At 40.3% G+C, this 26,418-nt stretch overlaps 2 protein-coding genes across 4 annotated transcripts in view; both read right to left on the bottom strand.

Moving 5' to 3' along the window:
* Window positions 1-7,141: 7,141 nt before the first annotated feature.
* Window positions 7,142-9,792, bottom strand: npffl (neuropeptide FF-amide peptide precursor like). Its single transcript, XM_030420776.1, has 3 exons — window positions 9,471-9,792; window positions 8,492-8,607; window positions 7,142-7,628 (listed from the first exon to the last, which is right to left on the bottom strand). Exons 1-3 carry the CDS (start codon window positions 9,615-9,617, stop codon window positions 7,508-7,510), a joined length of 384 nt encoding a protein of 127 aa, XP_030276636.1. The 5' UTR covers window positions 9,618-9,792; the 3' UTR covers window positions 7,142-7,507.
* Window positions 9,793-13,517: 3,725 nt separating this feature from the next.
* itga7 (integrin, alpha 7) overlaps window positions 13,518-26,418 on the bottom strand; it is a 38,536-nt gene continuing 25,635 nt past the window's right edge. For 2 of the 3 annotated variants that reach the window (XM_030420941.1, XM_030420940.1), the window contains exons 10-25: window positions 26,180-26,275; window positions 26,029-26,090; window positions 25,564-25,733; window positions 24,405-24,554; window positions 23,445-23,560; window positions 23,040-23,226; window positions 22,874-22,948; window positions 22,570-22,649; window positions 22,401-22,478; window positions 21,615-21,717; window positions 21,272-21,487; window positions 20,590-20,706; window positions 20,085-20,198; window positions 19,387-19,485; window positions 19,018-19,143; window positions 13,518-16,149 (exon numbers count right to left, since the gene is read on the bottom strand). In XM_030420941.1, the coding sequence (XP_030276801.1) occupies window positions 15,994-16,149; window positions 19,018-19,143; window positions 19,387-19,485; window positions 20,085-20,198; window positions 20,590-20,706; window positions 21,272-21,487; window positions 21,615-21,717; window positions 22,401-22,478; window positions 22,570-22,649; window positions 22,874-22,948; window positions 23,040-23,226; window positions 23,445-23,560; window positions 24,405-24,554; window positions 25,564-25,733; window positions 26,029-26,090; window positions 26,180-26,275 (1,945 nt within the window). In that variant the 3' untranslated portion in view covers window positions 13,518-15,993. Of the gene's footprint in view, window positions 16,150-18,201; window positions 18,367-19,017; window positions 19,144-19,386; window positions 19,486-20,084; window positions 20,199-20,589; window positions 20,707-21,271; window positions 21,488-21,614; window positions 21,718-22,400; window positions 22,479-22,569; window positions 22,650-22,873; window positions 22,949-23,039; window positions 23,227-23,444; window positions 23,561-24,404; window positions 24,555-25,563; window positions 25,734-26,028; window positions 26,091-26,179; window positions 26,276-26,418 lie in introns of all 3 variants that reach the window. The other variant, XR_003984418.1, reaches the window with a different exon arrangement.

Consider the following 26,418-nt stretch of genomic DNA (forward strand, 5'->3'; position numbering starts at 1 on the left):
GGGCATTCTGGGCTAGGAACACCTCTCCTTCGCTCTCATTCGCTGTGCCCGACTCCCTTTCACCCAAGTCCCACCCTCTTGTCACATTTCTTTCTATCTGTATTGGATGTCTGAGATCAGGGTTGTTCTGCAGCAGCCCCTGCACAGAAGGGAGAGCGAGGATGACAAAGACATCCTCTCTCTCTTTATCTTTTGGGCGCTTCTGCTTTAAGAGAAAAAGTATTTATAAAAATCCCCTTCCTACACATGCTTAAATCACATATAGAGACTCTCTCTCACACACACATAATTATAAATAGGTACTGTATATACCACTAGCACTGTAAATTTAACTGCTATTTTACTCACTGCAGTTTGTTTCATAAAACAAAGGCTGCATGAACAGGATTGAAGATAAGCTGTGAAATGATCATCTGAGCTTTGTTCTGACCAAGCTTGTCCTCGCTGCCGCCTGGCCAGCACAGTTTTTATTGATCGCCTCAGAGTGTCCCTACATCACACGTCTACTGGGCCCTGATACCCGACACTGGCCAGGCAGCATATGACTGCTGTGTTGTAACAGATTTGCAGTACTGTTTTTTTGTTTTTTTTGTTTTTTTTGTGGACGATTTAGAGCTGCACTATGACTAACATTTTGCCCATAAGCTAGGGTTGCTTTAGTTTAAGTTATTTTAGAAGCGTTTTTTGTTTTATTTGCCGAAAATCTCTCTCAAGCATTAATTCAGCATGACCAGAACTTCCAAAAGGTTCAGCTGGAGACAGTTCTCTTCAGCTCAAAGTGGATACGTTACTAAGCTAAGCAAGCTAGCCTCACAGGAAGGGCACAGAGATTGCAGTCAAAATTATCCAGTGCTAACACGCTAGCTTGACAGCAGTTTTATGACATGTGATTCAGACATGAGATGGTTGGATACAGTAAGCAATGACAACAATGCGCTGCTCTTACAGTACATAGCCCCTAAGCATGTAATTCAGCAGCTACTATAACTCAATAACACAAAGCACACAACCCCTGAGCCAAATAACAGGTGTGCAGCTGTAACAGAATGTCACGCAGTAGCTAACCCATTAACACAAAGCACACAGCCCCTGAGTCAAATTACAGGTGTGCAGCTGTCACAGAATGTCACACAGTAGCTAACACATTAGCACAAAGCACACAGCCCCTGAGTCAAAGAACAATCTCCCAGTTAGCCAGTGAGAACTATGGGGCAGTCAGTGTCAGTGTACTCAGGCAGTTTGTTTATATGTGGGGGCGATGTTATTGGGCGTATACATTCAAAATTAAGCTTGCTCTTTCTAGTTTCTACTATTTTACCAACCCCAGCTCTAACATGCTAGTTCCCATTTGAGACAGAGAGGAAATATGAGGACAGACCAAGAGAAAGCGGGGTTTGGGGTGTCCTAACATAAAAGATCACCAGCTGGAATTGAACCAGGGTCACTGTTACCATATGGCGCGAGCCCCAGACCAGAGGGTCCACAGGGATTTATTTTTCACCGAAGGGCAGTTTTTATTTGGCCCATAACTCTGTAAAATGAACCCAATATGATGGGAATGACCTACAGTAAGTTGGATAAAGAGAGTATTTTCCCTCACCAGGTGAATCTCTGACTTGAAGAACCCACTCCATCTATATCCATTTATAAATTAATAAAACAACATCAGAAATCTTTTTTCTCTTTTAACTCGGCCATTAACGCATGTAGCTCTGCTAGAAACACACCCAAACTGTCTTCACATAAAAGACACATTACCATTTTCTTGGAGCAGAGAGAGAAAGAGTGAGAGTGATAATAAAATGTTGCAGCTGTAATAAGAGCTTTTCCCAAATGTCTTTGTCATCAAAGCAGGAATGTGTGTTAATAATGGCCATGTGCTCTGTGTGAGTGTGTGTGTGTCCGTGTGTGAGGAAGAAGAGATGAGAACAGCTGGCTGCGTTGTTTTCCCACTATACAACCTCTGATGTTTATAGTGTGAAAACCATAGTCAAATTATACAGTCTGTGTTATCTCCTAATACCAGCGAAGTGTTTGTGTGTCTGGTTGAGAAAGCGTCAAAGAAAAAAAGCCCACAGCCGCGCGTATTGTCTCCCGCAGACTTGTGATGGTCTTGTTTATTACCAATAAAATACTGCATATTTTTTCAATATTTCATCTTTTTACGGTCCCTGCCACAAGATTTTCATCAGATATCATGCAGCGATGGTACTCAAGCTCATTTTGAACCCACTCCACTGTCTTCTGTTATTCTTTGTTATTAAATGACAAAGTATTATCCATTGCAAGTCATGTGAAGAAGACTGAATGAAAAAGCCACAAACAGACGTGAATACTACTTGGAATCATCAAACCGAGCCACCCACATACATCTTCAATACCAACTGCCTTAATTCATCAGGCCAATTATCTATTACAATAGAAGGCAGTGTGCTGCATTGTATGACGTTGTGGTCACATAAAGGACCACACCACTATTTATTTGGAGTTTACAATTGTGTATGCTTATGATGTTTTGTGCTGTTTTTCAAATTAATGATGTAATATTGAAATTTCTGTCATTGGTTTTCATTTATTTCAGTTTGGTAACATCTATAAGCAGAAACTTGAATGTTGGTAGCCCTAATTGAAGATAGTCCTGGACCAGCCATTTCTGCAATAGACACAACGAATGTTTACCTTGCATGCATATTATAATATTAAAAAGTTAAAAAGTAAAGGATGTAGTTCTGATTAGATCAATGAGCTGATTTTCTTATTTGGAGGAAGAGGAGTAGGGGTGTGGCGAGGCAGGCGAGACCACTGTCTATAGAAGTCTCTGGAGCCCCAGAAGCAAATATATTTAGTGAGATGTTGGGAAATTGTAATTGATTGAGTGATTTTTCTGGTGACAAACCATTGTATTTTACCCCAAATCATGATTTTTCCATTATCCTAACAAAACTGAATTTGTACCTAACCAGAACTTAACGATCCTATTTGTTAGTTTGGGTTGGCAGCCGACCCGTCCACAGAATCCCAAAGCTTCAGTATCTGATGAGTTCAGAAACCCAAAGGGTCGATATATGTTGAGTTTGGAATGAGACTCTAAAACCAATTTTTCTTACAACTGGACCTTAAAGCACGGCGTTGTCACAACTTAAAATTGAGATCCATCATATTGCACGCCAAGTCTGTTTTCTCTCGTTTGAGTTTTTTCAATCTGTCATCCGATTTGTTGAAAAAATTTGCAATATGAGAAATAGAGTCCTCAAGCAGTGAAGATGATTTTACGGTCCTCTCACATTTTGAACAAAAATACAAAATCCATCCAATCCTGAGAACCAGACAAGAGAAACGAGAGTTTCACCTGCTGATAAAGGAGCTGCTGGATTCTTCCGATAGCTGCCAGGTGTATTTCGGTGGCCCAGTTTGATGCGCTGCAAGCTGTCCTGGAACTACACATTTAAAAGCCAGCTGATCCTGAGCTGAACAGCGTCTGGCAGTCTAGGTAGGGACACACACATTCATGCATACTTCACACAAACACAGAAGTGTGTCTCACAAGAGGTGGACATTTTAGTTACAAAGCAGCTCAAAAAATGTCCTTTTGAGGAATGTGAAAAATACCACCTCTCCTAACAGTAGCAGTCTTCTTGGCAGCATATAAGATGAGATGAAAAACAATGTTGTACAACTGTATCAAGAAAGGTCTCTTCCTTTAAAACCAATACAAATAACAAAAGGTAGCACCAGATTTGTGTTTTGTTCACTGGCTGGAGGTTAATAGAGTGTATTGAATGGTACGGAACTGGTTAACTGTAGAGTAAAATAACACTTCAGGAGAGCACGCCACTGCACTTTCCCCCGTGACATTGACATTGTTTCTTTCTAAACAAGATCCTTCACCCACCCGGTAGGCCTGTTGTGTGTGACAAATTGTGTTGTGTCATGTCCGCGGCCGGTAACGGCTGAGACCTTCCGCTCCGCCTTTCAAGGTGGCCGCCTTCCAAGATGATGACCATGGGGGGAAATGGGAGTGAGGGCTGTCAGGGAAAGGTCAGCAAGCCATAGATCCAGAAGGACAAGGTATCTGACAGGTTACTGCAGTTTGCATTTTTTTTTTTTTCTGTGAAGTTACTGTATACAGCAGAAAAAAGATAACAGTAATATCTATATATATATATGAATCAGTCTGTCTTACCCCTTTCTCTCTCTCTTTATCTCTTTGTCTGTCTGTCTGACTGTTATAATTGCTGCACACACAAACTTTTTCCCTGAGCCCTCCTGCAGACTCATGAAATTCAGATGAGTCTTTCTTTAACTCAGCTGTCGGATCAGAGGCTACAGCTGCATGGACAGCAGCGTCCACGCCCCGATCTGTCTCTCTCTTTGTTTGATCTTTTTGTCTAAACATATTTATTTTTTTTAACCCAATTTCTTTCTGATATTTCTTAGTCACTGGACTCGTTGCTGCACATTTTATCGCATTGTTTCACATCCTGATGGTGGCTCCCTCTTTGAGTATTTGAATAGGTGATAGCTAGGGATTTTCCTTGTGAGTAATTCCCTGACATTTAAACAGAAGTTCACCTAATCAACGATTCTCAGTTAACAGTCGAAATTTAGCGCAATTTACTCCTATATGGGGAAATATTGTCTGAAAATGTATTTGTGTGTAGTATATGGCCCATTTTAAACCATTAACCATATTCTTAAAATAACAAAATTGTGTTTTAAGTACAGCTGAAATAGTTACGTGGCATTGTTAACATGAGTAATTGACAATGGTTTTTCACAAAGCAACATTTGAGCAGGAAGATGTGACATTTCAGTGCATGTATGGTCATTTAAATGTGTAGCTTATTAAATAATAGCCTGACTAGGAAGGGTTATGTTAGCAACACTCTCTCGTTTAATCCACTAGCTAGTCGACAAGCTCTCACTAACAACTATTGCATCTTTGCCAACTTAGTTTCAGTCCCTAGATATTGATCATATTGTTTATAAATATTAAGAATGAATCATAAATCCTACCTGAGTCTACACGCACACGTTTGAAGCACGGTGAGGATTTTCTGTGAATGTTAGCATAAAAAAGAACTGGCAAGCTAGGACGTAGCTAAACGCACAGGAATGTTCTAGTCTAGCAACATTAATGCAACAACAACCCATAACAACAATAAAAAACATTATGGTAATAGGCTATGTCTATTGAATCCTTGAATATTATACTGGACCCCCCATAAATGTTCACTTATTTGTTTGTGTAGTTGACCCTGGCTAGCTACAGTGATTTGCATTAGCCTGCCTAACAGGCTAACAAGGATTATAGCCAGCCTTCTTTCTACATTAGATTCCTCCTTTCGCTTCGCAAAATATACTCTGACATGGCATTATCAGCTAAAGGTGGTAATTGTGTTCAGTATTTCATCAGCTCAAGTCTGTAGTTATGGTAGCTGTAGCACTGAACATCATTTTATTTAAGGTTTACATAGTCACACAGGTGTTTTTAGGTAGCATTGCTGATTAAATCTCTGAAGCCGGTTGTGAGCATTAGTTTCTAAATCCCAAATTAGCTAAATTGTTAGCTTGTCTACTGAACTGAAATTTACACTCAACACGCTCAAATTGATAGAAAACGGTCAACATATCTAACATATATTTCAAACGTTGTTAAAGAACATAAATTGAGAAGATTGAATCCCAAAACACACAATACACAACAAATACTGAATGACCAAATCATGGTCATCATTGTTAGCTTAATTGCTTAAATCTTGCTCACTCTAAACTGCCTACCAACTGTCCACATTAACAGTCGGAAAAACAGACTGTGCTGATACGTTAGCAGTTGAGTAAAAAAAAAAACAAAAGAAGAGAGGCCACCTGTCAAAACATTGCATATCTGTATGTATTCTACATTTTTTCTTCTGGGCTCATAAATGAGGACTGGAGGTCAGGCTAATAAAAGAGTCTTCCTAAGAGGGATTGACGTGCTTTCCGTCCCAGTAATTGGCTGCGGAAACCGTGAAAGCGTAGAGTAATTGCATGTTGCTGTGTTTTAATTAGTGCGGAGGCTTATTGCGCACTGCTTCCCTAGGTGGCCTGTAAATTCACCACACACTCAACCCACCAGCCACCGCTGGTCTATAGGGCAGAGCTGTGCATCGCTTTACATTCAACTCATGATTGATAAAACCAAATCCATGTACCACAGATGTCTGTGGGTTATAGGGACATGATGTTCAGTGATACATTTCTCATAATCAGATGTTATCTTTCATATACATGTTGCTGTATATATCTTTTTTTTGCGTCCTTCACTTTACAGTCCTCCGATCGAGCCATTAAAGGCATGCTAAATTTAGCGGAAGAACCACCCGTGTAATTATGTGCTTGTATGTGGTTTAGCAGATGTTCATGCTGTAGAATTTGTCGGCAATTAGTGTTTAAATGGCGATATGATTTCTCGTGACTATATCTCCATGTTTTATGCATAGCCATCAGAATAGCACTGTGCCTTACTTGGGAAATGTATTACATACAATCACAACTGAACAGCTGCTGCAAACCTCAAAAGATGTCCACAAAGCAAAAACAAATAAACTGAGTAAACTTTATTACAGTCTGACTTCATTTATCAGATGATAGGTCAGTAATCAAAGAAGATTTCTAAATACTTCCAGGTTACAACTTCTAAAATGTAAAGCTGTATAAAACATGAACGTAGTCTCCGTAATGTCACTCATAGATTTCTGACTTTGACTTGAAAACTTACCTTGTAGTCTTTTGTAGTTCATGGCACAAATCATTTTACTACCATGCATATTTCATTTTTTTTTAAATAAGGTCCCATAGGCTCCACCAGAAGGGGGCGTGGAAGGGCATGGAAGTTTTAAATTTGTAAACTTTCCTCCAGCTGCGAATTGGAATTTAAAAATCCTTGCAGTCATCACAATGTAAAGTGTATGGGCGTATTCAGTGGGCCGCACAACCAAGAAGGAAGAAAACTTTGTTGGCATTTATTCAAGTAACATTTAGAGAACAAGAGGTTTTATATGACTCCAGCACTATTTGTAGTAATAAATACTGTAATTCAAGTAGATACTATAATCCTGATCTTTGTACATTTGGTAATTCAACACATACATACACAAAATCATCTTTTCAAAGCTGTTTTATTTGACCAGAGAACAGAAGAATAACAAAAAGAAGCAGCAACTATTTTACAGCAAACTCTTCTGGTCCTGAATAACATTCCCGTCAGGACAAATGAGGTCCGCTCAGAAAGTCTTGTTAGGCACTCGTGGACATGCTTTAATAGTGTTGGAGATCTAAAACAACAGAAAATATACGCTCATGTCATCTTTAACTAAACGTTGGATGTCAGTAAGGCCTAATGGGCCAGGACAGTGTTGAAATAACAAATGTGCTTTTACAATTCAGATTTATTCATTCAAATTTTGTCTCTCCACAGTCGCCTGCTGCTCGGCCTCGTGCCTGATGTGAGGATCTGCCGGCCAGATTATTTCTTGCCGAATCTCTGGGGTACAGCCATGCTCCAGATCTGACCTGGGGCGGCCTCCCAGTCACGGGACTGTATCTGATCATCCGATAGCACCTGCGCTCTGGAGTTGCGGCCAAACCTGCACGGGAGGAGAAACAGGATGGAGGCACTGATGAAATTGCAGAAAGTAGTATATGAATCAAATAAAAGCTTTCTTGTACATTTTTATTTCGTGCATCTTAGCAGGGACAACCACATATTTTTTTTTTTTTTTTAAAGAAAGGACTGTTACATAAAAGGTAGTTCAAACCCTCGAGGCTGAGACAGAAACATTATCTAGTCCTCACTATTGTTGGCTCCTGAACCTCTTTTACTGCTCAAAAGTGGTAAACATGATAATCTGTGTCATTCTGAAATTCAGATGTGTGGAAATCGCTGCAATTGGATAAATGGATTTTCATTATATATGCATTTGGAGCATTTGGTTGACAGAAAATGCCGTTAAATTTGTTGGTTTTCAAGCCAAAATGCTCCAAAAATATACGATTTCTACATTAAAAATGTCAAACTTTGTCCTTTGGACTGCTGGTCGGACAAAGCGAGGCGTTTGATGACTTGACCTTGAGCTATACGACAATGTGATGGGCATTTTTCACAGTTTGTTATGTTTTGGAGACCAAATGATTAATAAAGAATATGTTTCATTGCAGCTCTATCTGCATGACTCTCGCTGTCTACTGTTTCTTTAGAGTTATAGAGATATTAATTAGTCATGTAAAAAATCCTCATGTGAACCAAACATGGCACTGAGCTATGCAGCAACTGCTTGTTTCTACCCAAATCTGAGTGAGTATTTGCATAATGCCACATTTTCTGCAGTTTCTGAGTTGTTAAATATTCATGTTTACATGATTGCTGATAAAAAAAAATTAAAAAAAACTACACAGGAGGTTGAAATGGTAACGGGTGTAGTGTTGTTAAGGGCTCTTTAATAGCACTGACCTCTGTGGCTGATGGAGGACGGAGTTCCTGGTTTCTCTCTGAGACCCGAGCAGCAGAGCTCTCAGCACGGCGGTCAGCAGGCGATCGTCAATGCTGTTATCTATGTTTTCACTCTCCTGGAGCAGAACAGCACACACACCAACAAATGCAAAGCCAGGCATCAAAAGGCTTGTACTCTGTTCTTGGATGAAATCCCCCCCACACAGAAATATCTTGGGACTAACAAGCGCCATGACTGCATTCAATTTCGGGTTGCAACACAAACCCCGGGGGTTGAAACTCCAGACAGTCGCTCCCGCTGTGGCAGGAGACCTTGAGATGTTGCTTTCAGCGCAACAAAGGCAAAGAAATGTACCTCACGCCCAGCCGAATATCCATCCAACCTTATCTTTATGCAGACTAAAAACCCAAATCTGTCGGGAAAACACTACATTTTTCCTCGTGATCTGAATCCTCCCGCTATTTCTGAGGTAATCTGTTGACCCCAGAATATATTACAGTGTATTTCACACTCTTGCATGAAGAGGAGCACTATCTGAAATCTAAATGGATTGTGTGATTCAGCTCGTCTCACTCAAGGGTGAGGGCTTGAATCCAATTAGCATTCTTAGTGACAGACTTCGCCGAAAAATGTTGGCATGACTTCTGGTTGTGCACATTCAGTGTAATGTGGCACAGACGCTCCATATTTAAATCCTGCCTAGAGACAGACAGTATTTTTAACAGATAACAATGAGTGACTAAGATGTGTTGTAAATTTAGTGTTTCTTTAGTTTTTTAAATGCTAAAATTGTGTTGGCATAACGATTGGTGGAATTATATGGTAGAAAAGGCACAGAAATCCTGTTATTCTAATCATTCAACTCTTTTCCTTCTTCTTTATCTGCTATCTCCAGCTGTAGATACATGAAACTCTATGATGTGATACCTGGAAATGAAAAATCTGCAATTCAGGTTTGTCAGTGATTTGTTGTCTCACCAGCCCCAGCAAGTGGTCGACCATGTTCTCTTCTGAGCCTGGCAGGATGTCATTTTTGTCCAGACTGCCTTGGATATGAAGAGCCCCGCTGACGCCAGCCATCGCCATGACCAGAGCCAGAAGAGTCACCACTGCAGCTGTGTCCATGGTCTCAAAGATGTGAGGAGGTCAGATGGAATCAGATGACAAAGGCAGAGGGAGATCTCGGTTGTGAGATAACACCTGTTGAGTTAAAAGCCTCGGCTCCTGGAGGACAGAGGAAGGGCTTGTCCTGCTCGGGGGTTAAGTGTCCTCTTCGTGTGGCGTCCTGGCTAACTTCAGTGGTGCTAACATCCTCGCTGGGTCTTTTATACACCTCGCGGTCACTGGCTGGCAACCCCCAGGAGAGCTGGAGAAAGATGCTACTGTACGAAGGGGAACAGGGGACAGGCCAGAGGAAGAGACGTCCACTAATATGAGACTTAACCAGGTCCATTTAGCAAAATCAGGGCATTAGTGATGACTGAGCAACCGGAGTGCATTATTATGTGGCCCTGAGGATAGAGCAACACAACCCTCCCAGTTATTAAACAGATAAATCCCTGCAAATGGACTCTGGTCCAACAGTCCCAGTTGTCTGCAACGCATGTAGAGACAAACAATATGTGAGAACACTCATCACCCACTTAATCATGTGCCAATATTACATAGATTACTCCCGACAGCCCTGGTGATCCTTGGCAACAAAGTAATGAACCTAAGAAAGGTGTTTTTAAGCAGAAAAACAAAGCAAACACAAAGGAAATGAAAGAGGAGAATGACACGTTTACTGCTTATTAGTTTTTTAATATTCTGCCGCAGAGCTGATGTTTGGTAACCAGAGAATACTTCAGGGTTTATTATTATGTCGCTGATTCATTCATCAGGGAAGGATTAACCTCGGAGTTTGTGTCTCAATGGCGTCTCATGTTAATGTTATTGTGGATATTCTTTCATTTTAAGGAACAATTTACAGGTCTGGACTGAATTGTCGGAGATCGTATTCCAGCCACAGGGTACATACATTTTATATTCAGCACAATCATCAGAATAAAATGTTGGCAGCTGCAAACCACGGATACCTTCAAACCTGTGTGTGTCTAACGTACCATTTGACATTTGTACAATGTGTGTCATATCACGTTCACGCGAGCAACGGTTAACCCCTGGATATTCTTAATGGGACATTTTCCAGCTGTGTTTGTGGTGACAAAACCAGTTTCTTATCCTCATCCTGACCAATCAGTATTTGTGCCTAGCCTGGCCTGATCAGAAACACAGACAACTGAGCCTAAAGAAACGTCAAGTTGCGACATAAAAAAATGTAAAGTTAGAACATATCCGTGGTTTGCTACAGACGCACTAAATGGGCACGGGTCATTACTTCTTCCATTTTCCTATAGATATGAAGTCAAATTAAATTTTTCTCTTTCTTGAGATCTCATCTGTCATTATCACAGAATAATAAATGTTTATCCAAGATAACAAGATCATTTTTTTGAGACCGCGAGAAAACAAACGTTATCCTGAGATAACGAGATAAATTAATTCATTATAATTAGAAAACAGAAGGGTTATTACTTAGAGCCCAACGTTTATTGGATGTGCCGTGCCTTGCCAGCGTCTCAGAGTTCTTCTTAACATGCTGAAGAAGGGATGTACGGGAGGAAGCTTCTCCCAAGGAACAGAAAAACGCTTCATCTGTTAAAATGTCAGCTTCTCTCATTTAGTTCATTTCAAACGAATGCAACTTTGTGCTTGATTTATGAGAGTGACGCTGGTTTTATTAGAACCAACATGTGTTCACTTTGTCTTTGTCTGTGACTTAGTGTGTGTGTGTGTGTGTGTGTGTATGTGTGCATGTTTAGTGTGTGTCTAACTGCTTGTATGTGAGTTTGTAATAATTAGTCACTTTCCCCTCAATACTGCAATGGACGTCAACAGATTTAGCTCATGAAGGGCCTAATGGGTGGCAATCCGCTTAAACTGCGACACACACACACACAAACTTAACTGCCATGGCAACCAGGATGACATCTGAAGGAGTCAGAGGGGAATTAGTTTTCATAACTATAATAAGATCATATGCTTTTGGATTAGAGAAAAAAATCTAATTCGCTCACTCTGACGTGATCATAAAAAGCAACATTTATGTTTAGTCTGCCCTGCTTAAGTTGAAGTTGTTTTAAAAACAGGAACGTACACTCAGTTTGCACTTTATAAGGGTGCATCTGAGCAGTCTAATGTGATTTAATGTAAGTGAGCCCTGCCTTAAAGTTGACTCTTATGGCGCCTGTAATGTTTCATTTTGAAGACAGTATCATTCAGTTGTATGTTTCAGTATCGAGGGTCATAGTTAGTGACGTGTTACACATCAGCAAAAACTGACCATGATAAACTTTGTAAAGGTAGAAGTACTGGCAGATCTGTATAATTGAATTGCAATAGATTGTACAGGTATACCATAAAGTACAGGGTAGCCTAACTAAGGGTATAGTTATTATAATATTTTTAGTATTGCCTTATTTAGCAGAAACCACCTGTGGGTAGAGGTGGAAACTTTCATGTGCTATTTTATTAATACATTAACCGCATCATGATACAGTATGACACTGAATAAACAATGGCTTAAACATTAGCTGTCCTATTTCTTGGCACTTAAATGTTTTGGGAAATACAGTTACTCGCTTTAGATCTAGATAAGAGGACGGACAGCACTCTTGTATCTATTTGTTCAGCCGACATGCAGCTTGAAGACTAAAAACAACATTTTTTTGATCCGTTCAGAAACTAAAAGCCAAAATGTCTGTTTAGACTTTAGATTTTTGTTGTTTCGCTCTCTTAATGCTAAGATAAGCTAACGAGCTACTGGCTGAAGACTTACAGTGAGCAGAGAGGTATGAGACGGGTGTAAATATTCACATATAGCCCATTAATAATGATAATAATAAAAGACTATTCCTTTTATTCTGCAATGTCATTAAGTTACTAATTAAAACATATTTTGATAATTCATTGTGTAAACATTGCCCAGCTCAGAACCTGAACATCCATTTGAATTATCTGAATAATGGATTCAAATATGAAGTTGGACCGCACAAACCCAGAACATAGGAACACTGAAAAAAAAACATGTCCTTTGTAGTTTCTTTCAGTAGCTCAGGAGTTCTTCCATTGTACACATGAGACAAAATATATTCAGTTCTTTAATCTCCAGATCTGAGGAAAGCCTGCAACACTTTTTTTTTACTGTGCTGCAACACTTATGAAAAGTCAGTCTTCTTTCTCTCAGCTGTATGTAGCTTTGAGGAAGACCATGCTTGACCAACTAAATCATCTCCCTGCTGGTAGTCAGAAGAGGAAATCAACTGATTTAAAAATTAAGCTACTGTATATACATATATGGCTGCCCTTTATGTTCTTTATATGAACCACAGTAGGCTGAGGTCATATTCGTACTAATGGTGATGATGACAATTGTTATTCTGACCCAGTTTCAGCTTAATGTAAGTTACACAAACAAAGATGGGATTACCATATATTGTATCCACAACAAACAACACATTTATATCTTCTTCTTATTATTATTCTTATTCTTCTTCTTTTTCTAGAGGATGAACATTCAAAACAAAAGATTTTCGCAAAATACAGCAAACCCTTTTTTTTCCCCCACCCCCTTTCCTAGCATTGATTATCTCTGTCCTTGCGGTGCGATGTGTCTCTAGTCGCACTACAAGGTTATGGGCAACATTACTAAGAAAATGATAACAACATTATGCAAATTATAATTCCACACAAGTGCAGTTTTTATCTTCTAATTCATTTTGTTCCGTACTTTAAAATGGCGACATTTAAAGGACGAATCTCTGTTGTGTATCTCATGGACACAAACTCTGATCATCACAACACAAGAGGGTTACTTCAGTTCTCACACTTTTGCCGCCATCTGATGTTCTCCTGGTGAACTGCAGGTTTAAGAAGTCAAACACCAACAACTGGTTGAGTAAATTCAACTGAGAGCGATGCAACTCACGATGTTATCTGATGGGTTTATTTGGGGTTTTTTTTCCATTTACTTTATTTACAATGTTAAAACGGTGCAGCCAAAAACACAAAATAAATAAAAACAAGGAGTCATGAAAAAAAGAGGGGAACATCAGTACACGACAGGAGCTTCATGCAGCTAATACAAGATTGTCCAGCAATACCTAACAAAAAAAAAAAAAAAAAACAAGCTGACTCTTCATGCTTTACAGCCACTTCATCGACCCAAAACAGATCCAAAGAAAAGTTTGTCTGGTTGCTTTTGCCGACATATTCTGCTCCTCTGTAAATCTTCTCTCCTCTCTTAGTGTTGTTCAAGCGTTGGAAGGATGTTTGTTTGTCCACAGGTGTCCAACAGATGCTTCAAGGCAGCCTGATCTAATTTGCAAAGTTGCCTTCTGTTCTTTACCAGCGGCTCACAGTCTGCCGCTTTTACCATAAGGCACTTAGTTAGACATGTCAGTACTGAAATTAATGCTCGCATGGCTAAGCAGGAACAGAGCGACAAGCGGGTTAATATAATGCAACGAAAAAGTTCAAAAACTATTATGCAAAGTTCGTGATGTCTCCTGGGAAAACATTTAACATTTTTTTACATCCCGGTAAGAATCATAAATGTGGTGTTGCTTGAAAACCTCATAATTTACACATATCTTATTCAAGACGATGTTCTCAACATAATCCTTTTATACACTGGAACTATTTTCTACGTTTATGAGCCTAGAAATCCATGTTCCAGATATTTAAATGCTTTAAATGCTCTTTCGCTTTTCTGACATTTTGGTTTTCATGCAATAACAGTTCTATGGCCATGGCTCTCATATGCTGTGAAAACAGGGAAAAGTCCCGCCCCTTCCGCTGCGCTGCATTGGACCTTAAAAATGACACAGTAGTGAATTTGAGACAAAAAAAAATACAATTTGATCCAGATTGAATTGTGCAATTGAACTCATACATGATGTTTGTCAATTCAAAAGATGATTTTGCAAGTCAAGAAAGTCACAGCTGGTCGTGAAGATAGTAAAATGCCACTTACTTTTGTGTAAGATCGCTCAGTAAACTACATCATCTTTATTAATACACATCAGCAACTGCAAGATAGCCGTCACATTGGCACAGAAAAAGGATTAAAAAAGGTGAAGATCACTAAAATCACGGTATCGACGGCTGCGGTTAAGTGAAAGGAGAGTTTGTCAGTTCTTTACTTAATATAATCAAGAAAACCGATTACCTCAAAATTACCAAGTAAAGAAGACTAATAATTTTAAAGCTGTTTAAACTTTTTAGCTCATATAACTTACATTTTATCCTCTACCTTCTTGGTAATTATGATGTAATGGGTATCCTGACTTTTTTAAAGTGAAGTCAACTTTTAAAAATGACAGAGTAAATGGGACCAGGTGTACAAAGTTTTGGATTTGGTGTGTTGTTAACAAGACTCGTTGGTGTCTGTTGGGTGTGTAGTCTTTCTAATCATGTATTCTTTACTGTGACTTTTAAATTGACAAGCATCATATATGTACTTCACGGCACAAATCAAATGGAATAAGATACTCACTCACATTCACGACCATAGCATAGTTTTTTCTGGAATAAGGTCCCATGGTGGACAACCGGACGGGGTGTGACTTCGCCTCTTTATTGTGGCTTTGTTGTTCTTATTCAAGTTCACTCGGACCATAAACTATTCCTGTACAGTACATTTGACTGACATATTAACAAAAAAATTCTTTCCTTGGATAAGGATATACAAAAACTGCCAGGTGAACTTATTGAATGGCTTCTTCAGCCATCCCAGACAACAACATGTTTAGTGTTCTGCAACATCTCACTTTACTTATCTAACATACCAACATTTTCCCAATGTTTACCAGAGCTGACTGAAAGGAAGTCCCAAAACACAATTTCTATGTAAAAAAAAAAAAAAGAAAAAGAAAAAAAGAAGCATGTTTTCATTGCCCGTATAAGTTGTCAGTCTTACAGTAGTTAAGGCAAAAAGTAGTCTTTGTCACAGGCAGTGGCTTCTTCAACAACAATGTCCAGTGTGTCTGTATGCGTCTAATATTATTACTGAGTTTGTGCATTCATGCATGTCTTTGCGTTGTGATGGTCTGTCCTCCTTCTGTCAGTGAGGTCCATGTGAGTGTCAGCACTCTGTGAAACATATTGAGCAGCTACTCTGGTTCTAATAATGTTGCAGGCCTTCAGTATTTACTGTAAAACACTGAAATAGATGCACAGTATTGATTGACTACCCAAGGCCAGCCAATCAGCGGGCTACGGGAGAATATAGATCCAGTCAGAGTGAAACGAGTACTGACACAGCACAGAGTGCACAAGATGTCATGGTCTCAGTCCATGTGCACGTTCTTTAGTCCGTTAGTTCCAATGCGAAGACAGAATGAGTGCCACACATGGTGATTTGAATTAATTCAGTCTGTCAGTGCTTCAGGTTCAGGAGTTACGAGGTTCCGTCGCTCCAGTGCGTGGCCCATTCCTTTTTATGGAAGGCTCCTGACTTCTCAGTCTGGAACTGTGGCCGGTCCTCGCGAGGAATCTTCACTGCGTGGTACTGAGGCAATTTGTCTTTGTAGTGGGCCCGCTGGAAGAAGCCACACTGTCGGCAGAGGAGGGAAGAAAGCAGGTAGGCAGACATAGAGAAAGGGACAGGAAGGGGGAAAAAACTGATTAGCTGATGGCATGTGTCAGTAGAGAAAATGGTCTGCTTTCAAAATCATGCACTGCAATAAACGTAGAAAATGCTATCTATTCCACTTAAGTAAAGTCTTCTTGTTCATCCCAGACAAATGGGAAGAAAAAGGGATTATCTGATGACCTTGTGCAGTCACAAGTATTTAATAAAAAGGCACATCCACCCAAAAAGCACATCCACATGCTCTGCATTTCTACTCCACTGTCAGTCGTAGGTGACCTTGATTATCACTCCAATGCCAGGCTGCCAAAGTGCGGTTAAGAAAAATTGCACACATTAACACAAACTAAAGCACCTTCTTATACAAATCCCCACCCGAGAAAAAAGTTGATTCTGGCACCTGGAAAGAAGCCTTTTGGGGATGAAATGCAATTAAAATCGGAGTGTTAATAGATTGATAACCGTGTGTCAAGCGCAGTGTGAAAATGGATGGCCTTCATAGATTGGTGCCAGAATGAACAAGTAGATAATTAAACTGTAATGTCAAAACAGCAGAGGCACAACACACAGCACAGCAGGCATCTGAAAGCCCCGGAGCAGAGATGGCTGGATGGTGTTCAATATGTAGATTGAAAAAAGAGAAAACAGTGCTCAAGTAAGGAATGACTACACCAAAACATGTTGCTAACCATGATGTAGTGAAAGTAGCCACTATAATGGTGTTCATGTTGTTTCAGAGAGACGTGATAAAATGAATGAAGGGCAGCTAACTAACCATTCACTAAACCCCTCCCCCGATTAGCTATTGTCTAATCATTTCTTGGCAAACTTTACTAGGCACGGTTGTGAGCTGTAAACATTAGCATGCCTGGTGAACTGGCTTACCATTTACAGTTGTAACTTAGCATTAACATATTCACAAGCTAACTCATTAAAACAGCTAACTTTTACCAGCTAAATATGTTTATTATTAACAATAATAATAATAATAATAACAATAATAATAATAATAACACATTTTATTTCATGGCGCCTTTCATGGCACTCAAGGTCGTCTTACGTTTAAAACTGGAAACGGTAAGGCATTTAACTAATCTCTGTCATGTTTGTCCTAGGATGTAGGTCAAGACAGCACCAGAATTAAATCTGTTGAATCTCTATGAAGTCTGATCCTACGTTTTCCCTTGTTACACTCATTAGCTTAACTTTAGACAGAAATACAGAGCAATGCTGTAATCAAGCCCCCAGTAAGTAACCAACTTTCGAAGTGGCCCAAGAATCGTGTTATCACGACGTCACGTGATGCACCGTGGCCCAAAAGGACTGTGAAACAAGCAGCTGTAAAATTGTGGCTAATTCCTTTTGAAAATGACTTTGACTAACTGAAGTTAAGCCATTTGGTCCAATAAAATTTGAAAAAATGTAGAAGAGCCACAAGTTTAATTTATGTTATCCCTATTCAAGTTAGCCAGGTGCTAACCGGTCAGCAGAAGTCTTTAGTGCGCACGCTCTATAAGCTGCACAACACGGATGATTTGGGTAATTTCATAGCTGCGAAGTCTAAGTACACTGAGCAGCTTTCACAGGAATCAATGGGGCTCCACCTCAGGCATTATGTCCAGATTTTAAGATAACGTCCTTGACTCTAACATAAGCTAACATTAGCCTAGCTAGCTAGGTCCCTACAGCTGATAAAAACTGCCAGCAACAGCTGTCTTTTTAGCCAGTAACACTGATGGTTGCAGGCTATATGTGAAAGGCCCACTGTTTCCAAAATGTCTATGAATTTGTAGTGTTAGATATAGCTCAAAATCTGAGCTATTTTCAGTACAAATGCAAACTAAATGCTAAGCATGGCGACAGTAACTAAGGGGATTGGGGCTTAGCAAATGGTCAGCTGTCCGCCATCCCACTGCTGCTCTCTGTGTGTTTGTGCCAAAATGGGCTAATCCTTCATACCATAATGAACACCACCAGCCACACCACAGTGAGTCCGGGAACGAAGCGATTGTTTACCGCTTGGAGGGAGAGGAGGAGGGGAGAGCAGGCCAGAGTGAAATAGTCTTTATATTATAGCTCTGATGCCTGCCTCTCCGCCTCCGAGGGTTGGACCCCCAGATGGGCGCGGTAGTAGTCCGTCTCATAATGTGGGCGCTGCTCACTGCGCTTGAAGAACCCACACTGGGCGACAAATCACCACAGGAACACAAACAACGGGAAATGAAATAGAGAGGGGATTTAGGGATAGAGAGTCCCCAGATGAGAGTAAGAAGAGACAAAACAAAATGGATGACACACAGAGGACACACAGAGGAAAAGGAACAGATGAGAGTGAGCTGGAAAGAATAAAATGATTATAGGACGGAACAAAGTGGATAGAAATAATTGGACTAACATGGACAGTGATGACAGAACACCAGCGGTGTAATGGCCACAGAGGACAGGGATGAAGTCAACTATAAACCTGTTATGTACCCATTATCAATAATTGCTATTAAAGGTAGCAGTTTGTAAGATAGTTGATTTATTGAGTCTTATTCCCAGATTGTCAAATACTGATGCTTTGGGTTGGTGGCAGGCTCGACCTTCTTACCCAGAGTATCAGTATTTGACAACCTTGGAAGACTCAACAATCTACTACCTTTCTCCAGAATTGCTTTTTGCACCATCAAAACACATTTTAATGAGGCACAAGTGTCCAAATTAGCGTCCCATCTTGAATATTTCAATACTTTTTGACACAAATGTTCATATAAATATCTGTTTTGTGACTTAGGACATAGGGCAAGAAGGTGTAGGCTATAGACGGTGTATAGAGAGTACAAGTGTTACCTTCCACAGTATGCAGACCAGTAGAGTCAGCAACAGGATGCCTGCCAGGACAGCTATGAGGATGATCCACCAGGGGATCAAGTACTGGTCAGCGAGACCAGGCTCGGGATAGATCATCACTGGAACCTGGAGAGGAAGGGAGAGGCGAGTGATCGACTTGCAAAATGCCATGAAAATTAGAAGATATACTGAATATCACTGCTCAAGGTTGCATTAATCTCCAACTCAGGTCACAGTCATGCCTGTGATGATAACCGGTACATTTTATAAGAGCTCATATTCAATATACATAAGAAAAAAACATAAAAACGAGATAAGATCTGAAAAATAGTACGTAATGAACAAAATCCCAATTTAATTTGTGTGTACCTGTGCCGCAGCATCCTTGAGGACCAGGTGTTTGATGGTGGACTTCACAGTGATGTTGGCTCTGACCAGCAGCTCCAGAGCACTGACTGCTGGGAACTCCTGAGAGACAGAGAACAGCAACAATCCAGTCAAACTGTCCTTTTAATTTTACTATTTCAGACAATAATATGTGAGCAGGATCAATAATCTATAATGTGGTTTGTGTTTGTATTAACAGCCATCGTTTATATTAGCTAACATATGCCCATCACCACATATAATAAGAGCAAAGGGCTAAAACTGCGAATAAGACCCGTGTCAAAAAGTAATTCAGCTGTATTAAAAATCATGTGGAAATAAGTCGAGCCACAGAAGAAATCTACCACCTCAAACACATCTTATTGGATTCTCAAGGAAAAAAGCAAACACCATGTCAGTTGGATATGTCTTGTTACTTTTGGATCTCGCTCTGAATATGAAACCAGCAGCTGCAGGTGATCCAGAGGCCAAAGCTGACAGCTGTATTCACAGTTTGCTGACCGCCTCAACATCAAAGCTTCAGCCTGTACATGCACTTGCTGCAATGATCAGTCATTCACATGCATTTGATCAATGTTAGTGTCAGCAGCAGCTGTAACAGCTGGACGGAAGCTGTGCTGGGCTGGGATTTCCAAAAGGAGCTGACGAAATGATTACAGGATTTTTTATTTATTTTTCACCTCTATGAAGCTGCTGTTCCACAGCCTGGCGTGGATCTTGAGGACGGCCTGACCAGAGAAGCTGTGGAGGGGACACTGAAACAGGATGCAGCGGGCCGACCCCAAGAGACAATCCTGGAGGAAAAGACAGACAGCTAAACACTCTGGGGACAGACAGGAGCAGCTATAAAGGTGGTGATAAACAAAAGTAATGGAGCCTGCATCTTTTTCTTTTGTGCAATTATGTTTAAGTTGGGTTTGGTAGCCTGTAAATACAGCAGCAGGAAATCAATAAATCCTGGATAAGCATTAATTACTCATGTTTTCCCAAAAACAACTACATGTACTGTATGTCCTGTCAGAGCCCTTGGCTGGCAGTAGGTCCCTCGGCACCACACTGCTGCTAAGGGATGGATTAAATGCAGAGAGGAATACTGAGTGTGACAATAAATAAAATCCCCTTCACATTTCCTCTGTCTTTCAGTCGACATCTCTCTCCTCTCGCCTGTTCTCTCTTCCTCCTTACCAGTTTGAGTGACTTGCGTCTCTCTGAAGCTGCCACAGCCGGGGTTGTTCTTCCCACGCTGCCTTTTGTCATCACTTGACCTTCTTCCTCTGGGTAGGAGCGACGCGTTCGCCCAACCTTGTGAATGGACACAATTCATACAGGCAGAGATGTGTTGGTCTGGTTGAATGGTTGAATTTTGCTTCACAACAGCAGACATGGAGTAACAGTGTGTAAATATGCATTTTAAAGACATCCCCTCTCCTTTACTAACCATTTTCCTTGAGCTGGATGCAAAATACATTATATTTATTCATCTTACATCTGCATCCCAGCATGAATACTCATTTTCTCTTTTTCTGTGATTATCAGTAAAGTACCCAAAGTTACCTTAGTAAAAGTATCTGATATTAAATGAACTTAGTATAGTATCAAAAGTACAAGTAAATTACACATATATTTGCTTGTATGTACTCTATATATTGTAAACGGATCAAGTAAAGTACAAATGCCGCAAATTGTACTTAATACAGTAATTGAGTAAATGTAGTTAGTCACATTCCAGCCCTGGCTGAATAATGTGGATAAGAGAATAAAGTGAGGTTCTGTTGCATTGTTATATTTTTACAAAAGAGTTGAATTTAGAAAAGAAGTATTTAGTCTTTATACTTTACGTGCTGTTAAAATGGGAAATCCTGCTTACTGTGTTATTAATATGCTGTGGAAGTTCTGTAAGTGAGGAGCTGTAGAGCTTCAGAGGATTCAGAGCCCCTGACGGGGTGCACTGTGAGTCTGAGTGACCGTCAAACTTCAAGCTGGCCGGATACAGGAGCCATTTCTCATTGGCCAGCTCATAAGGCCACATGATGTTGAGGAAGGCCGAGCCGAGCGTCTGCAGAGCTTGACCAGGGTTAGCAACCTGACAGAAAAAGAATACGTGTGAGGAAACGCTGCGGACTGGCAAAGTTATCACTCATTTTAACAGATTTAACAGGATTTAACAGATTATAAAAGATGTGTACACCTGCACACACACACACACTCACCATAAATTCAAAGTCCACAGGGCTGCCGATGTCCTCCAGACTGGTCATTGCACTCTCTCCCTTCACTGTCCCGCTAAAGAACAGCTGGTGAGGACGAGCGAGCCTGCGGTGAAAACACAATCACATCAGTTGGTCTGACAGCTGCACACACACACACACACACACACACACACACACACACACACACACACACTAACAGCTTCATATATTTATCTGTTTACAAGGTACAGCAGTCTGAGATTATAGCAAGTCTCTGATAACTGTTAGGGATCAAGATGAACTTATTGAACATGTAGCCACAGAGTTTAACACGCCTAACAAACAGTAGGCCTCTGATCAGCCAGTGCAACTGATAATCAATGAGTTGACGACTATTAAATTAATTGCAATCTATTTTGATAATTGAATGATCGACGTAAAATAAATGTGAGGACTTTGGTTAAAGACTGATGGACATTTCTTTCTATGTGATGTGATTTTACAAACCAGACAACTCAAACAGGCTTGAAAATAATCGTCAGAGTAGTTGACAATGAAAATAATCATAAATTGCAGCCCGAGTAAATTGTTCAATCCCACATAACCTTATTTTTAATTCCTAACAAGATCCCAAAGTTTCCGACATCCGATCTGTCAGGCACTATATAATGTATAAAATGATGCACTCGATCTCTAGAACGTCTCACTGTAAACATCACATAGCATCAATGAACAGGCTGATACAGAATATATGTGATCTTGTCAGTCTAACACGAAATAAGATGGTTTTAACGAGGTGTCACTCACCCGCTAACAGACAGAGGGAGCTCTATCACCACTTTGGCAAATGCTGTGACTGGTACCAGGTCAGGCTGCTCACTGATACTGTGGACAAAACCATGAACAAACACAGCGATCAAAAATCTGCAGTTAAATAATCAAAGCTTGATGTGAGAGAAACATGTAGTGAGCTTACGTTGTCAGTGCTAAATCTGCTGTCAGCTCAGTGGTCTCGATTGTGATGTTAGATGTGCTCAAGTTGATGGTGAACTTCAGCTAAAAGAAAGGAAAACACGAATGGATATTTCAGACAAAGAAACACAAAGCATTACACTTGAAGCTGACCAAGGCATGGCTGGTGGCAAATTGCACAGATTTTGTGTCATATTGAAGGAAGGAAACATCAAAAGGCATGAAAGTATATTACATGATACACCATTTATTTTAATCCATTTTCAATGCTGACACTCCTCCAAGCTTTGACTTTTGTGTCTCCTCACCTTAGTATCTCGTTTCACAGGGTTTCCCAGGTCACACTCGATTTGGGAGCCGTTCTGGTTCGCCTGGCATCTCATCTACAGTTGGTCAGGATATCAGGACGTCATATCAGCAAAAACAGAAATCCAAACAGACGTTACCTCACCTCTCCAGCACTGCAACACATACCTGAGGTGGGATTCTGGAGCCGGCATACGACAGAGTGTTTGGAAGGGAGATGAGCAGCTGAGCGGCGTGAGCGTCGTCTCCGTCCTCCTCAGGGTGCAGCGGGTCAGAGGGCATGTTGGTGACGGTGACCTCCAGCACTACCAGCCTCTGGTCCGACAGGGAGAACACCTGCACGTCATCCTCGTCTCTACATGAATGGGAAAGAAGAAGGGAAAACACACATTTACAGTTGTGCACAGCGACACATCATCACACTCTAAAGGCTTGGAACAAAAAGAAAAACAGACAATCGAACATCATGGTAAACATCCGTAGACACATTATTACCACTGTAATTACACACATTACACATTAATGTGTGTGTCGGGGTATAGGTTGCCAGGTGACAGATCGGCAGATACTAACTTGGGCAGCGGGGTGAAGAGGTCGGAGTTCAGAGGTCTGGTTCCAAACTGGTAGTTCAGCTTCAGGTTGCTCTGGCAGATTTTGTCACTGCCGCATCCTTCTCGCAGGAAGTTCACCTTCAGAGGGTTAAAGAGACGGCTGTCAACTCTTTCATGAGATCTCAAAGCATATCTAACATCTGCTTTAATTTAATTATTATCATTAGCACGATTAATATTGAAACGTGTTCATATAGCAAAAAGGTTTTTACTGCGTTTAGAGCTGAAACAATAAGCCAGATAATCAATAAATCACCTGAAAATGAACCAGCAACTAAGAATATCACTGATTCCAGGTTCTCATATGCGAATATTTTCTGTTTTTCTTGATCCGCTTTGATAGTGAGTTGAATTTCTTAGGGGTTTTAGCATTTTTCTGTATTTTTTAACAGGTTGTCGAGAAAACAATAAACAGATTCATCAATAATTAAGCATTAACTGTTCGTTGCAGACCTATTTGGATGAGACGTTTCTTTATGAATATGATGAAAATGCCTCTCAAAAAATTCAGCATAAATGAGAGGTTTAAGGGAGAAAAATGGCTGCATGGGATTTAACGAAGGTAACAATCAGCTTAAGGCTCAAGGAAAGGAGGCTGACTCAAAAACATCTCAGTTTAAGCTTCTTTATGAGTGTAAATGATCCTCACAGCAGAATCATAGCAAGATATCCAGGGTTTACACCACTTTGAGTCCCTGTGTTGCTAAAAACCTAATTTATCCATGTTTATGTGGTTAGCCAAAATTCATTAATCAGCTGGATGTGATTTATGCGTCATATTTTTGGCTTTTACAAACCTTGAAAAACCCTGAATGTGCCTTATAAAGCTCGACTTGCTCGTACACTAATCTGCGGGCAAGTGAAGCCCATTAAAAATTAATCCAGACCATAAAATACTTGTGCTTCCTTTTTGGGTACGGACCTCAGACTGCAGTGTGTTCGAGGGGGAAACACTCAGTACAGGCGCCAGCTTCTCCAGCTTCTTAGCTCCTGAGTGTCTGCGTGGGGGCACGGGCTTGATGTTGTGGGTTATCGCCAGTGAGATGGGACGCAGTTTGTCACGGAGGCTCTCCTGCATGGACAGAGATGTGAAAAAGATTAATCAAACACTGGGTCAAAGACTTGGATTATAGTGCAAAAGTGTTGAGTGTATGATATATTGAATGGAAGGTAAACTGTTCACTGCTTTGAAAATCTTTAGAGTGAGATTATATCTATTTATTCTTGCTATCCCTTACAAGAATTTCACATATGAAAATTAGCTTTTGTGCTTTTGAAAAAATACAATTTCACATTTTAATTAAAATGTGAATGTAAAAAGTTAATAATGTTAAATGTGGACTGGACATTTTTTAGAAGTGAAGATTTCCACGTGTGAAAATATACTTTCATACTGTGTTTGAAGTTCAAACATACACCTGGGAATTTGACTTTTCAGAATACTTAAATTTTAACATGTAAAAAGCAAAAAAGTCATGTGAATTTGACATTTTTGTTATCCAAAATGTACATTTTCAGACGTAAATTACATAAATTCAGAGGTGATAGGCTTTTTTAAACATGTGAAACAAAAAATGGCACATGTTCCTCTTCACATGTGAATTTCACATTTACACACATTTCTTTTACATGTGAAAAATCATTATTTCACAAATGTAATGCGTATTGTCACATCTATAGTATCATTTTAATGCAAAATAAAATAATTTCACATGTGAGCTCGACATTTTCACAAGTGATTGGCTTTTGTCACATAACGATTTGAATTTGCACATGTGCATTTTTCATTTCACATCCAAAAATGTATACGTGAACTAAGAACTTATAACATAAGATTACAAAGTCATGACTGAACTGGACATTTTCACAAGAGCTTGGCCTTTAACACATATGAATGATATATCATATTTGGTTGAATTCTTTTAAACACGTGGATTTACTCACATTTGGATAGAATTCAAGACAAAAATATGAAACAGAACCACCAATTATTGTTTAGAAGCTAAGCAAAGCATACAGCAATAAATAACTAAATATGCTGTTTCTGATCTGGACAACATGAACACGTATAAGTTACTCACATGGAGCTGGAAGGTAGCAGTGGTGCACACGGGGTGTAGCTGCCGATGCAGCTCCACTTCTTCAGTCTGAGTATACTCCGGCTCCAGGGAACTGCGGCCCAGGAAGTTGACCCGGTGCGGGAGGCCCAACTTCCTGCGCTCTGTGTCGGCTTCAAAGTGCACCACCAGGGCTTGAAGGGGAGCAAAACGGTGAGCGATGCATGAGGAGAGATGAAGGGATTGAAAAAACAGAAATGTCAGGACACACACGGAGAGCACTTAAAGAACCCACCAGGGGCTGAACATATAAGAAACCCCCATCTGAGGGAATACAGTATTACACAGCTGTGATTTAATCAAAATAAAGTCTAACGTTACACCACAGATAGGGTTACTTTTTCACTGTAAATAGAAATGACTGCCGTCACTAAGAGGCTGAGCTGAAGTCCCACATGGAGGAGGAGAACGAGAATGGTCGTGACTTACTCATGTGCGGTGAGTAGTGCTCTGGGTGGGCCTTGAAGGTGAAGCAGGCCTTGACCTCCACGCTAAAAACAGCAGGCGGTGAAAAGTGTGTTACGGTGTTTACAACAGGAAAGGAGAATCAGGGGCAGTTTAAATGTTGGTCAGTTCTTACCAGACTCCTTCTCTCCCCTCGCAGTTGTGCTGCTCCAGATCAATGTATTGAGGGTTGATGGATATTTCTCTGATCACATGGATGACTGGACGAGACCTTGGGGGACACGTGGAAACACAAAGTGATGAGCATGCAGATTAACAGATGGCTGAAAACATGCAATATTTGCAAGAGATAAGAATTGTGCCTTAATGTTTCCTGTCGAATGCGTCTAATTTGGGTTTTCGAACAAATCTTTT

Source organism: Sparus aurata, chromosome 6, assembly GCF_900880675.1.
Source record: "Sparus aurata chromosome 6, fSpaAur1.1, whole genome shotgun sequence".
NCBI classification, from domain to species: domain Eukaryota; kingdom Metazoa; phylum Chordata; class Actinopteri; order Spariformes; family Sparidae; genus Sparus; species Sparus aurata.